Source organism: Macaca fascicularis, chromosome 11 (genome assembly GCF_037993035.2).
Source record: "Macaca fascicularis isolate 582-1 chromosome 11, T2T-MFA8v1.1".
In the NCBI taxonomy this organism is placed as follows: domain Eukaryota; kingdom Metazoa; phylum Chordata; class Mammalia; order Primates; family Cercopithecidae; genus Macaca; species Macaca fascicularis.
The window spans coordinates 120,235,586-120,249,328 of record NC_088385.1 but is presented as its reverse complement, the minus strand read 5'-3'; the positions used below and the strand labels follow the sequence as shown (position 1 = coordinate 120,249,328).

Here is a 13,743-nt window from a genome sequence, read left to right as displayed (position 1 = left end):
TGCCCTCAGTCATCACAGAATTATTGTACAGATTAATTGAGATACATTTTAAGCTCTTAGCACTATGCTTCACATATAGAAATCACTATAGTATGTTTCGAATTTTATTATGTGTACTAAGTTATATTAATATTTCATATATATGTAATAGTAAAAGCAAATTATAGAAACAAGAGATTTGGGATGGATCCATTTCTGTTAAACAAAACAAAGTATATAATAAGGTATATATACAAATGTAATTGATCTGAGAAATGTCTGTAAGGATGTGCTTCAAACTAATTATGGTGGGATCACTGGAGAGGGGGGATTACGGAGGGCAGGGATAAGAAAGCAGAATTTAGAAATCTTTATGTATTTAAAAAAAAATGTATTCATGAATTACTTGTGTCAATTTCAAACAGACGTTTATTTTTTAAATTAAAAGTGCATACATACTTGGCACCCAGAGGGTATGGTGGCCTTGGAGACCAGGCTGAAGGGACGTTATGTTTAGCTGCTTAGGTGGGCCTAGTCCAGTCCTCAGGGAAGTCTCTGCCCCTGATGTCCCCCTCCCTGTCTTCCTGCAGTGTCGCAAGGTGTGTGGCCTGAATGTCTCTGACCGCTGTGACTTTATCCGGACCAACCCCGACTGCCACAGTGATGGGGGCTACGTGGACTACCTGGAAGGCATCTTCTGCCACTTCCCTCCCAACCTCCTTCCTTTGGCTGTCACCCTCTACGTGAGGTCCTGCCCCGGGGGTCTGGTGAGAGGGGCTGGTGTCCCCAGCTGGACTTGACTCTCTCCTCCCTGCCGGCTCCCCACCCAGGTTTCCTGGCTGCTCTACCTGTTTCTGATTCTGGGAGTCACCGCGGCCAAGTTGTAAGTTTGGCTCTGGGCTCCGGTCTGGCTTATCAATGGGAGGAGGGGTCCCAGGAGGCTGACATCCGCTCACCCTGGGTTTGGGGGAAGGATAGGGGTCTGGGGCCAGTCACTATGGAAATGTTTCCTGTCTGCTTTTTCTCCGTAGTTTCTGCCCCAACTTGTCGGCCATTTCCACCACGCTCAAGCTCTCCCACAACGTGGCAGTATCCTTTTGTCCAGTGTCCTGCACCCTGGAGGGAGGGCAGTTGTGGGGAGGCCGGGGGATAGGGTTGTGGCTCGTGGCCCAGGGAAGGCCTGGGTGGACTGCAGCTGTGATCCTGGCCTGCCTTGACATGCTCCCCACATGGCGTCACCTTCCTGGCATTTGGGAATGGTGCACCTGACATCTTCAGTGCCCTGGTGGCCTTCTCCGACCCGCACACAGCCGGCCTGGCCCTTGGGGCACTGTTTGGTGAGAGCAGCCCTGGTGAGGGGGGCGGGGGAAGCAGCAGGAGAGGATGCAGGGTGACTGAGCTCTGGCCTCCTCTCCCCAGGCGCTGGCGTGCTGGTTACCACGGTGGTGGCCGGAGGCATCACCATCCTACACCCCTTCATGGCTGCCTCCAGGCCCTTCTTCAGGGACATCGTTTTCTACATGGTGGCTGTGTTCCTGACCTTCATCATGCTCTTCCGTGGCAGGGTCACGATGGCATGGGCTCTGGGTGAGCAGCTGTGGGGCTCAGGAGGGAGATCCCAGGGCTGATGGGCAGGAGGTTTAGGAGGTGCCTGGGACAGAGAGATGTGAGGGGTGGTCAGTGGGGGGCTTGATTTGATTACAAGTGACAGAAACCCTCCTCAAGCTGGCTTGAGCAAAAATGGGAACATGTGGGTCACGTAACCAAAGAGGCCCAGCAGAGCTGGGGGCTGGGGAGGAAGTATTCAAAAGTTTCATAATTTTTTGGCCAGGCGTGATGGCTCACTCCTATCATCCCAGCAATTTGAGAGTCTGAGGCAGGAGGATCACTTTGGTTCAGGAGTTTGAGACCAGCCTGGGCAACATAGTGAGACTACATCTGTACAAAAAAGAGAAAACTTAGCTGGGCATGGTGGTGGTGCGTTCCTGTGGCCCCAGTTACTTTGCAAGCTAGGGCAGGAGGATCCCTTGAGCCTAGGAGTTCGAGACTGCAGTGACCCATGATTGTGCCACGGCATTCCAGCCTGGGCAACAGAGCAAGACTCTGTCTCAAAAAAAATTTTTCTTCCCATAATTTCCAATTTTAACAAGCAGTACAGGTAGGATGCTAACTGGGGCCACCTGGATCGTGGCAGCATACATATTCCATTCAGATGGCTCAAGGGGTATGAATGGAGGGACAATTTGTGCAGAAGGATAACGAAACCAACAAGGGACACTGAATTGTGAGATACCCAGGGGTCAGCAACAGTGGGAGCTGTGGCCACACCTATCCCCCATGGCAGAAGGGGCAAGAAATGGGGTGGTGGGGCCCAGTGAGAGCTGGAGGGCTGGAGGCCTGGAGCTATACTGAAGAGGGTTGCAGGCCCTGCCAGAGACAAGCAGCAGGGAGGGAGTAGGAAGAACCACTCCAAACTCTCTCCCGCTGCTTCTGATTTGGCCTCCCATTGGCTGAACCTAGTTGTAGCCAGAGCTGCAGGGCTGCCTCCTTCCAGGGCGCAGAGTGGGACACCTACCCTTAGCGCTTGAATGGGGTCCTGGAGGTCACTCTGTGTGCCTGGCGTTACCTCCTTAATTGCAAGGGAGACAGGAAGGGAGATGGTCCTGGAAGGTGGGAAGGAGTGGGGAGCTCAAGGAAAAGACCACTTACCCACCGGTACCAGGCCGGGCTAACACAGATTGCCACCGCTAAAATGCACCAGTGATAGATAGAACTGCCAGCCTTTGTTCTCTGGGCCTGCAGCCAGGACACCACTTGGTGACGGCCTGCACCACCCTGTCTGCAGGTTACCTGGGCTTGTATGTGTTCTATGTGGTCACTGTGATTCTCTGCACCTGGATCTACCGATGGCAACGGAGAGGATCCCTGGTCTACTCCATGCCAGTTACTCCAGGTAAGAGTCTGCATCGGACTCCAGAGAGGACCTGTGGGGACTGGGAGCCTCTGTGCCCTTCACTGCTACCGTGGGTCTCTTGAGGCCATCGTCCCCACCAAGCTCATCTCCTCTTCATGCTTTTTCTACTCATTCTGCTGAGGTCCCGCCTCCATGCTTCCACTAGTGCCCATGAGCCTCCTCATCGCCTGCTGGCTCAAGTGCACTCCTTCCTCCTCTATGCAGTTGCCAGGGCCATCTCTCTAAGAATTGCCACTGCTCCCTGCTCTGATGTTTCCCACCACTTTCAGGGTAAAACCCAAACGCTGCCATGACAGGGACACTGAGAAATAAAAAATAAATACAAAGAAATCAGTAATATTCAAACATAGTCATATACACAAATACACGCACACACACATGCACCCAGCATACATACACAACTCACACCCATATATAAATACATGCACACATACCTGCACACACATACACAAATACACGACTCACATATATGTGCACACATATACATGCACACACATACACCCAACATATACATAGACAAATACATGCACACATACACAACACACACATACACAAATACATGCACACACATATACAATACACACACACAAATATGTGTACATATACAACACACACATATACAAATACATGCACACACATATACAACCCACACACACAATATACACACACACATATAAAGATACAAACCCATACACATACACATATACAAATACATGCACACACATACACAACACACATACGAATAGATGTGCACACACATGCAATGCACAAATACGTGCACACATACACAACATGTACACACACAAATGTACACACAACACTATATGAATACATGCACACACATACACAGATACACAGCACATACAAACTCTCATGCACATACAACACACACAAATATATGAGCACACATTCTCCACACAGATACGTGCCCACACATATACAAATATGTGGACACACATATTTGTGTCCACATAACGCTTCCAACACACAAAAATACGTGCATACACACAACACGCACATATACAAATATGTATACACAGCACACACATATGCAACACAGATACATGCACACACACATATGCAACACAAATACATGCATGCACATACACAACACACACACAAACATAAATGCATACAAATACACAACATATACATACACAAATTCATACACACATACACAACACACACAAATGCATGCACACACAAATACACAGCACATAGTACACATACACAAATCCACGCACCTATACAACACACACATACAAATACATGCACACACGCACAAACAAATACATGGACACAGATACATAACACACATGCAACGTACTCAGAGGCAGAATCAGGGCTAGAGCTGACTGACTTCTCACTCGAGGTGGGCCATTTTCCTTTCAGGCCCCTCCTTACAGGTCCCAGGCCTCTCAGCATCCACAGGCCTCCTGAGAAGAGAAAAATAGTATAGGTTCCAGATTCTGAAAAGGACAGCACTGAAGTCAATAAATGTTTGAGTTGTGTTTTTGAATGCCCCTATTAATTTTAGCATTATAGCTGCATGCTTACATTTGGCCATGTTTGATGAGTTAGACTTTTTCATTGTGTAAGAATTCCTGAGCACGCATGCAGACTGCTAGAAATCCAAAATAAAGAGGGCCTGGACATGGCTGGGCGCAGTGGTGCATGCCTGTGATGCCATCGCTTTAGGAGGCTGAGGCGGGTAGACTGCTGAGGCCAGGAGTTTGAGACCAGCCTGGCCAACATAGCAAGACTCCATCTCTAAAAAAATTTTTTTAAATTAGCTGGGCGTAGTCTCAGCTACTCGGGAGGCTGAGGTGGGAGGATAGAGTGAGCCCAGGAGGTCGAGGCTGCAGTGAGCCATGATCATGCCACTGCACTCCAGCCTGGGTGACAGACGAAGATCCTGTCCCAAATAACTAAGTAAATAAGATGGCCTGAACACTTGCACCCCTAAACCTGCTCTGTCCCAGTGTGCTCCCTTGAGAACGGTCTGGGTTCTGTATGTAGCTGGGCCTCTCTCCTGCAGAGATCCTCTCAGACTCCGAGGAGGACCGGGTATCTTCTAATAGCAACAGCTATGACTACGGTGAGTCCATGCCCTGTGCCCAGCTGGGGTGGGGGTAACAGGGAAAGGCTGGGGGTGGACAGATGGGTCCCTCCAAGACCTGGGCTCCAGGAATGAGGCTCCAGATTGGCCCCACCTCTCACTGCAGCTCAAATGAGCCAAGGGCCAGGGTTGTATGCCCTCTGCTAGGTGCTGGGCTTTGCCTCCTCCCCTAGGGCTGAGAGGACTGGTGGGATGGAGCGGGGAAGGTTTCCTGGAGACCAAGTCAGCTGCAGGCACACCTCACCACCCGGCCCCCTGCACACAGGTGACGAGTACCGGCCGCTGTTCTTCTACCAGGAGACCACGGCTCAGATCCTGGCCCGGGCCCTCAATCCCCTGGATTACATGAAGTGGAGAAGGAAGTCAGCATACTGGAAAGCCCTCAAAGTCTTCAAGGTAGGGGGGTTCCTGGAGCCAGGCTCACAGCCTTGTGAGAGCGGCAAGACAGTGGTCACGCTACCCTCTCCAGCTCTATGAGGGGGAGGGCATGGGGTCCACTGAGACCTTCTCAGAGTACATGACTTAGGATTTGATGGGGAAACTGAGGCATGGAGCTTGGCTGATGACTTGACCTGGGGCTCTGCCCTCTAGTGGCCCCCAAAGACATCCATATCCTAACCTCTGAAACCTGGGAATATGTTACCTTTATGGCAGAAAGGCCTTTGCAGATGTGATTAAAGATCTTGAGATGAGCCTGGCTTATATCCAGTGGGCCCAGTGTCATCACAGGGGTTGGCACAGGGAAAGAGGGAGGCAGGAGGGTCAGAGTCAGAGACTGAGAAGTGGCGACAGGAGCACAGGGTGGAATGATGTGGGGCCAGGAAGGCAGGCGGCCCCTGGAAGCTGCTGGAAGGACCCTCATTCTCCCCTAGAGCTTCCAGAAGGAACAGTCCGGCTAACAACTTGACTTCAGGACTTCTGCCCTCCAGAACTGTCCAAGAATACATTTGTGCTGTTGACAGTCGCTCTGTTTGTGGTCATTTGTCCCAGTAGCTAGAGGCAACCGGGCGCTTAGCCTGGGACCCGCACATAGTCCGTGCTTCAGCAACAAACGGCCGAGCTCTTGAGTCACTGAAGTCCGTCTGTGGCATCTGGGATTCAGGCTTCCCTGCCGACACCCTCCCACCTTTGCCCCCTTGACAGCTGCCTGTGGAGTTCCTGCTGCTTCTCACAGTCCCTGTCGTGGACCCGGACAAGGATGACCGGAACTGGAAACGGCCCCTCAACTGTCTGCATCTGGTTATCAGCCCCCTGGTTGTGGTCCTGACCCTGCAGTCGGGGACCTGTGAGTATCCCCCAGCCTGGGCCAGCCCACCTTCCACCTCCTTCCCACGTTCTGGAGTTTTCTTCCACCCAGGCTGGAGTACAGTGGCACGATCTCAGCTCATTGCAGCCTTCTTCCGCCTCTCGGGTTCAAGTGATCATCCTGTCTCATCCTCCCGGGCAACTGGAATTACAGGCGTGCACTACCATGCCCGGCTAATTTTTGTATTTTTCGTAGAGACGGGATTTCACCATGATGGCCAGGCTGGTCTTAAATTCCTGACCTCAAGTGATCCGTCCATCTTGGCCTTCCGAAATGCTGGGATTACAGACATGAGCCACCATGCACGGTGGAGTTTTCTTCTCAACCACATGAGGGAGGTTTGGGCTAGAGGCAGAAAACTGGATATACAGCAGGTGCTTACTATGTGCTTGTGCCATAAGGGACACCAGCCTGGAAGTTCACCCAGGGGACCGCCTGCAGTCCGTTGATCCAATCTTGCTGGCCCCAGATGGAGGCTGCAAAACAGGTGACCCCAGGGCCAAATCCAGTCCTCTGGCTTGTTTGCCTGCATTTAAAAATTGGGGGATTTTACATTAAAATCTGGATTTTGGCTTCTCAAGATCTGGGCCACATTCCTGAAGGCAAAACTGGCTGGAGCAGAGAAGGGGCACCCCCTGTGGGGTGCCTGCGGCCTGAACCATCACAGTCCCCTCCATTGCCTGTTGGGTGCTCCGGGCTGAGCTTCCTTCCCTCGTTTGTGTTCCCTCATTTGTGTGACCTGGCTGCTCTCCCCACTGGCATTTGAATTTTCCCATCTGCCCCAGAATGTCCTTTTCTTTCTTGCCCTGCTCTGGCCGAGGAAATGCTCAGGCTTGTCTGTCGTCTTCTAACTCCTGCTACCCAGGTTTCTTCCTGTTGTCTAACTTTAGTATCTCATGCTGTCTGTTTCCTATCATCTAGGCTCCTCCCCCTCAGCCCAGGGGCATTGCCTGGAGGTGGGAGTAGGACTCTGGTGCGAATGCCTGGCTGGGCGTGGTGTTGTGCGCTATAACAGAGCCAGGATGAAACTCCATCGGGATGAAACAGCCTCCTTGCCACATTCCCTGTGAATTTCTCCCCTGGTTTGTGGGAGGATGCAGGCATAGAGGGAAGGAGATAGGAGGAGAGGTGATTGATAGTGACTCAGAGCTGAAAAGGGCCACCCCCTAGGGCCGTCTGGTTCATCACAGTCCTCCATTCTTCATCCATTCTCTACGGAGCGGGGAAGCCTTGCCCTTCAGGCCAGGGCAAATCCAGGGACTTGCTTTCACAAGCGATGTGGCATCTTTATTTATTTATTTATTTTTATTTTATTTTATTTTATTTTATTTTATTTTGAAATGGAGTCTGACTGTCACCCAGGCCCGAGTACAGTGGCGCGATCTCAGCGCACTCTAACCTCCACCTCCAGGGCTCAAGCAATTCCCCTGCCTCAGCCTCCCAAGTAGCTGGGATTACAGGCACCTGCCACCACGCTTGACTAATTTTTGTATGTGTTGTGGTTTCTTAAAAGAGTGATTCCCACACATCAGTCATTCACAGACCATCTTCCCAATTTTTCTCTTACTCTGTACTATTACATTTGATATTTTTCTTTGTTTTTCTTGAGACAGAATCACTCTGTCACCCAGGCTGGAGTGCAGTGGCACAATCTCGGCTCACTGCAACCACCACCTCTGGGGTAAGCAATCCTCCTGTCTCAGCCTTCTGAGTAGTTGGGACTACAAGCACCTGCCGCCATGCCCAGCTGATTTTTGTGTTTTTAGTAGAGATGGGGTTTCACCATGTTGGCCAGGCTGGTCTTGAACTCTTGACCTCAGGTGATCCAGCCACCTCGGCCTCCCAAAGTGCTGGGATTATAGGCGTGAGCCACTGCGCTTGGCCACATTTTATATTTTTCTTAAATCAGCTCGTTATGTTGTCCAGGCTGGTCCTGAACTTCTGGGCTCCATTGAGTAGCTGGGACTAAGGCACGCACTATTGCACCCAGCTTCAGACTTTTTTTTTTTTTAAAGGCAAATTTATTGAAAAGGAAACTGTGTCACCTGCATCAATAGGAAACTGTAATAGAATTGCATCATTTCCAATAAATTTAAGGTAACTGCAAAAATAAACACAATAAATGTAAACCACCGGCGGGGCATGGTGGCTCACGCCCATAATCCCAGCACTTTGGTAGGCTGAGGCAGGAGGATCACTCGAGGTCAGGAGTTCAAGACCAGCCTGGCCAACATGATGAAACCCTGTCTCTATTAAAAATACAAAAACTAGCCAGGCATGGTGATGGGCATCTGTAATCCCAGCTACTTGGGAAGTTGAGACAGGACAATCACTTGAACCCAGGAGGCAGAGGCTGCAGTGAGCCGAGACTGTACCACTGCACTCCAGCCTGGGTAGAACTGAAGAAGGAATCCCTTTCCTGAGAGATGGTTCTGCAGCATATAGTATCTTGACCACATGGCCTTAACACCATCTAGTGGTAGCAGGTGCATCCTGGGGAAAGACTGGTTCCGGCTAAAGCACTCTTGACCCCATCTGGGCTGAGCACTGTCTGGAGGAAACCCCTGGACTGGCTCCCAGCCCGAGGGGGTGCTGTGACTCAAGGTGAGCCTCCCCAGCAGCAGCCTCCAACTTCCCCGTCTCTAGGCCTTCCCAAGAGCCATCTTTGTAAAGTGCTGCTTTTCATATGTTGTGGTCACTCCTCCACTCAAAGACCTCCATGGCTCCCCAGTACCTCTTGAGAAAAATCCATGGCTCTCATTGCGCAGTGGTGCGATCTCGGTCCACTGTACCCCCCACCTCCCAGGTTCAAACGATTCTTCTGCCTCAGTCTCCTAAGTAGCTGGGATTACAGGCAGGTGCCACCACCCCTGGCTAATTTTTGTATTTTTAGTAGAGATGAGGTTTCACTATGTTGGCCAGGCTGGTCTTGAACTCCTGACCTTCGGCGATCCGCCGGCCTCAGCTTCCCAAAGTGCTGGGATTATAGGCGTGAGCCACCACACCCGGCCAAGGCCTCTGAGACTCTGAGCCAGCTGCCTCCTACAGACTTTTCTGTGCTATTCCTGGCGCACGTCTGCTTGATTCCATTTTACCCAACTCCCCTCTTCTCACAGAGTCCTTGTACCCCTCTCTGCTTAACACTCAGCTCAGATCCTCAGTGTCTTCACGCCCCAGCCACCTCCTAAAATTTCTCTAGCACAGGAGTGGCAAATACATGGAAAGGGCTTCCAACCCAGGCGTCTGGATCCAAAGCCAGCACTGAGGTAAAAATCCCATGCTGGCAAAATTATCTCAGGAGCTGGGTACAGTGGCACACACCTGCAGTCCCAACTACTCAGGAAGCTGAGGTGGGAGGATGGCTTGAGCCCAGGAGTTTGAGGCTGCAGTGAGCTGTGATTATGCCAGTGCACTCCAGCTTGGTTGACAGAACGAGACCCTATCTCAAAAAAAAAAAAAAAAAAAAAAATCCCCCTTGACAATCACTCATAACGGATTGTGTACACAATTTTGTGTATTTTGCCCACTCGCATAATTTTTTTTTTTTTTTTTTTTTTTTTTGAGACAAGATCTCACTCTGTTGCCCAGGCTGGAATACAGTGGTGCAATTTAGGTTCCCTGCAACTGCCACCTCTCAGGGCTCAAGTGATCCTTCCACTTTAGCCTCCCAAGTAGCTGGGACCAGAGGTGCCCACCACCACACCCAGCTAATTTTTTTTTTTTTTTTGAGATGGAGTCTTTCTCTGTTGCCCAAGCTGGAGTACAGTGGCACGATCTTGGCTCATTGCATCCTCCACCTCCTGGGTTCAAGTGATTCTCCTGCCTTAGCTTCCTGAGTAACTGGGACTGCAGGTGTGTGCCACCACCCCCGGCTAATTTTTGTATTTTTAGTAGAGACAGGGTTTTGCCACCTTGGCCAGGCTGGTCTCGAACTCCAGACCTCAGGTGATCCGCCCGTCTCAGCTTCCCCAAGGGCTGGGATTGCAGGTGTGAGCCACCACGCCCGGTCTAATTTTTGTATTTGTTGTAGAGGTGGGGTCGCACCATGTTGCCCAGGCTGGTCTTGAACTCCTGGGCTCAAGCGATCTGCATGCTGTGGCCTCCCAAAGTGCTGGGATTATAGGCATAAGTCACTGCGCCCAGCCTCCTCACGTAATTCTTAAGCCCACTGACATTTTTTAGCTAGACTAAAAAAAGAACAAACGAAGGGTCTTGATGCAGGTAGATGAGCATTTGAACCATTCATTGTCTTTAAGACCAGTACCGACTCCTAGTGGTGAAAAGGGTGATGTGTGGGGAATTCTAGAGTGTTCTCCTCACCTTAGGGTATCTCCCTTTGGTGTTTAATATGAAGCCTCTGGAATCTTCATATTTGTTAATGGATTGGATGATAGAGTGGACTTACTTGGGTACCTCTTTGTGGGGAGGCTGGGTTTGACCGTCAGGCTCATCTCATGGAGCAATGCCATCCACTGGTAGTACCTGGCTGGAGGGGGCTGCCTGGAAATGCAGTTGCATGGAAGTATTGTGCTTGATTAGTGATGTCTGCCACGGAGGTGGAAGAGGGTGATCGTGTTAGTGGTTCTAGCCATTCCTATCCTAGTTCCACAGCAACAGGCTGGAGAGAGTAATTTTTGTGTGTCTCTATTGTCTTTCAAATGTGACTAACTTGAGGGCAGGGGCTGCATTTTTAATTTTTCCGTCCCCTTGAAGTGTCTAGGACAGGGCTGGGCAGATAGCAAGCATCCACCTGACATCCAAACAGTCTGTTGTAAGTGGGTGTTGAGGCAGCTGGGAAGGTACCAGGTCCCTTTCTGTCCCTTTGCAGATGGTGTCTATGAGATAGGCGGCCTCGTTCCTGTCTGGGTTGTGGTGGTGATCGCAGGCACAGCTTTGGCTTCAGTGACCTTTTTTGCCACATCTGACAGCCAGCCCCCCAAGCTTCACTGGGTAAGAAGCCCGGGATCTCCGAGATGGGGGGAGAGGGATACTGAGGTCTCCCACGCAGATGTCCTGTCTGCATCTCTGAGGCACTTTGACCAGTTTGATCAGGAGTCGCACAAAGACAGGTAACTGAACTTTAAAGCTGCTTTTGAGAGTTTTTGTTTCTGCGCAGGGTTTTTTTTTTGTTTTTTTGGTTTTTTTTTGGTAATAGCTTAATTTTGTTGAGATGTAATTCACATACCATGCAATTTACCCATTTAAAGTATACAATTTAATGTTTTTTATTATAGTTACAGAGTTGTGTAATCATCACAGTCAATTTTAGAGAATTTCATCACCCCAAAAAGAGACCTCATGCCCATGAGTCACTCCCCGTTTCCCCACCCCCCACATAGCCTCTGGCAACCACGACTCCGCTCTCTGTCTCTGTGGGTTTGCCTATCACGGACATTTTATATAAATAGAATCCTACAATATGTGATTTCCTTTTTTTCAAGACAGGGTCTCCCTCTGCTGTCCAGGCTGGAGTTCAGTGGTGCAATCATTGCTCACTGCAGCCTCGACCTCCTGGGCTGAAGCCATCCTCCCACCTCAGCCTCCCAAGTAGATGGGACTACAGGCACGAGCCACCACACCCAGCTAATTTTTGTATGTTTTTTGTAAAGACGAGGTCTCACTATGTTGCCCAGACTACTCTCAAACTCCTGGCCTCAAGCAATCCTCCTGCCTCAGCTTCCCAAAGTGCTAGGATTACGGGCGTGAGCCACTGCGCCTAGCCTTGGGTTTCCAAAGGCATTCCAGGGATAGTATGGTATGGCCTTTGTGGGTGTCTTTTTCCATTTTCCCTAGTCTATGCACTCTAAGGAATATTTAGGGAGTTTGTCCAGAGACTTTTTCCTTAAAAGTTTACTTAATGTTAAATTAGCTGGGTGTGGTGGCAGGCGCCTGTAATCTCAGCTACTTGGGAGGCTGAGGCAGGAGAATCACTTGAACCTGGGAGGCAGAGGTTGCAGTGAGCTGAGATCGCATCATGGCACTTCAGCCTGGGTGACAGAGTGAGACTCTGTTTCAAAAAAAAAAAAATGTTTACTTAATATTTTTATTTTGGCTGAGCTTGGTGGCTCATACCTGTAATCCCAACACTTTGGGAGGCCGAGACGGGTGGATCACCTGAGATCAGGAGTTCTAGACCAGTCTGGCCAACATGTTGAAACCCTGTCTCTACTAAAAATAGAAAAATTAGCCGCACATGGTCGTGGGCACCTGTAATCCCAGCTACTTGGATGGCTGAGGCAGGAGAATCGCTTGAACCCAGGAGGTGGAGGTTGCAGTGTGCCGAGATCGCGCCGCTGCATTCCAGCCTGGACAACAGAGTGAGACATCATCCTAAAAAAAAAGTTTACTTAGAATTTTCATTTTTTAGTACTTAGTGATTTTTTTAAATTTTAGTTTTTATTATTGGAAACTCTCAGTGAATGTATCAACCGAAGGGTGTTGAATTTTCAGCAAATGGATCGTTTAGGGAAGTTGCTTTTTACTACTTAGGGAAAATTGTCTTTCACTATTTTTTCAAGTACTGATGTGTGCCACAACATGGATGACCCTTGAAAACATGATGCATAAGTGAGAGAAGACTGAAGCAGAGGGTCACACACTGTGGGATTCCATTGTTGTGAAATGTCCATGAGGCACATTCCGAGACAGAGAGAGCAGAGTGGTGGTCGCGCTGGGCTGGCGGGGTGGGGCTGGGGAGTGACTGCTTAGGAGTACAAGGATACTTTTGGGGATGAGGGGGGGTGTTTGGTTCATAGACTGGAAATCTGATGAAAGTGATAGGGAACCCTTTCCAGACAAAATAATATTTTTTTTTTTTTAGTATATGAAAGGGAGGATTTTTTGTTTTTTTTTTTGTTTTTTTTTTTGTTTTTTTTTGTTTTTTTTGAGACGGAGTCTCGCTCTGTCGCCCAGACTGGAGTGCAGTGGCGCGATCTCGGCTCACTGCAAGCTCCGCCTCCCAGGTTCACGCCATTCTCCTGCCTCAGCCTCCGGAGTAGCTGGGACTACAGGCGCCGCCACCACGCCCGGCTAATTTCTTTTTGTATTTTTAGTAGAGACGGGGTTTCACCGTGTTAGCCAGGATGGTCTCGATCTCCTGACCTCGTGATCCGCCCGCCTTGGCCTCCCAAAGTGCTGGGATTACAGGCTTGAGCCACCGCGCCCGGCCGATTTTTTGGTTTTGTTTTGTTTTTTGTTTTGTTTTTTTTTTGAGACAGAGTCTCACTCAGTCGCCCAGGCTGGAGTACACTGGCACTATCTAGGCTCATTGCAACTTCTGCCTCCTGGCTTCAAGCAATTCTCCCACCTCAGCTTCTCGAGTAGCTGGCATTACAGGTGTGTGACACCAGCCCGACCAATTTTTGT

General features: G+C 49.9%; 1 protein-coding gene across 3 annotated transcripts in view; it reads left to right on the top strand.

The window, feature by feature from the left end:
* Nucleotides 1–13,743, top strand: part of SLC8B1 (solute carrier family 8 member B1) — a 38,209-nt gene that overhangs the window by 13,839 nt on the left and 10,627 nt on the right. Inside the window, exons 3-12 of one of the 3 annotated variants that reach the window (XM_065524851.1) lie at nt 570–722; nt 810–862; nt 1,011–1,069; nt 1,212–1,316; nt 1,399–1,566; nt 2,825–2,932; nt 4,992–5,051; nt 5,338–5,468; nt 6,216–6,357; nt 11,207–11,328. In XM_065524851.1, coding sequence (XP_065380923.1) covers nt 570–722; nt 810–862; nt 1,011–1,069; nt 1,212–1,316; nt 1,399–1,566; nt 2,825–2,932; nt 4,992–5,051; nt 5,338–5,468; nt 6,216–6,357; nt 11,207–11,328 — 1,101 coding nt within the window. Of the gene's footprint in view, nt 1–569; nt 728–809; nt 863–1,010; nt 1,070–1,211; nt 1,317–1,398; nt 1,567–2,824; nt 2,933–4,991; nt 5,052–5,337; nt 5,469–6,215; nt 6,358–11,206; nt 11,329–13,743 lie in introns of those variants that run through there. The other 2 variants (XM_065524852.1, XM_074007960.1) reach the window with 2 other exon arrangements.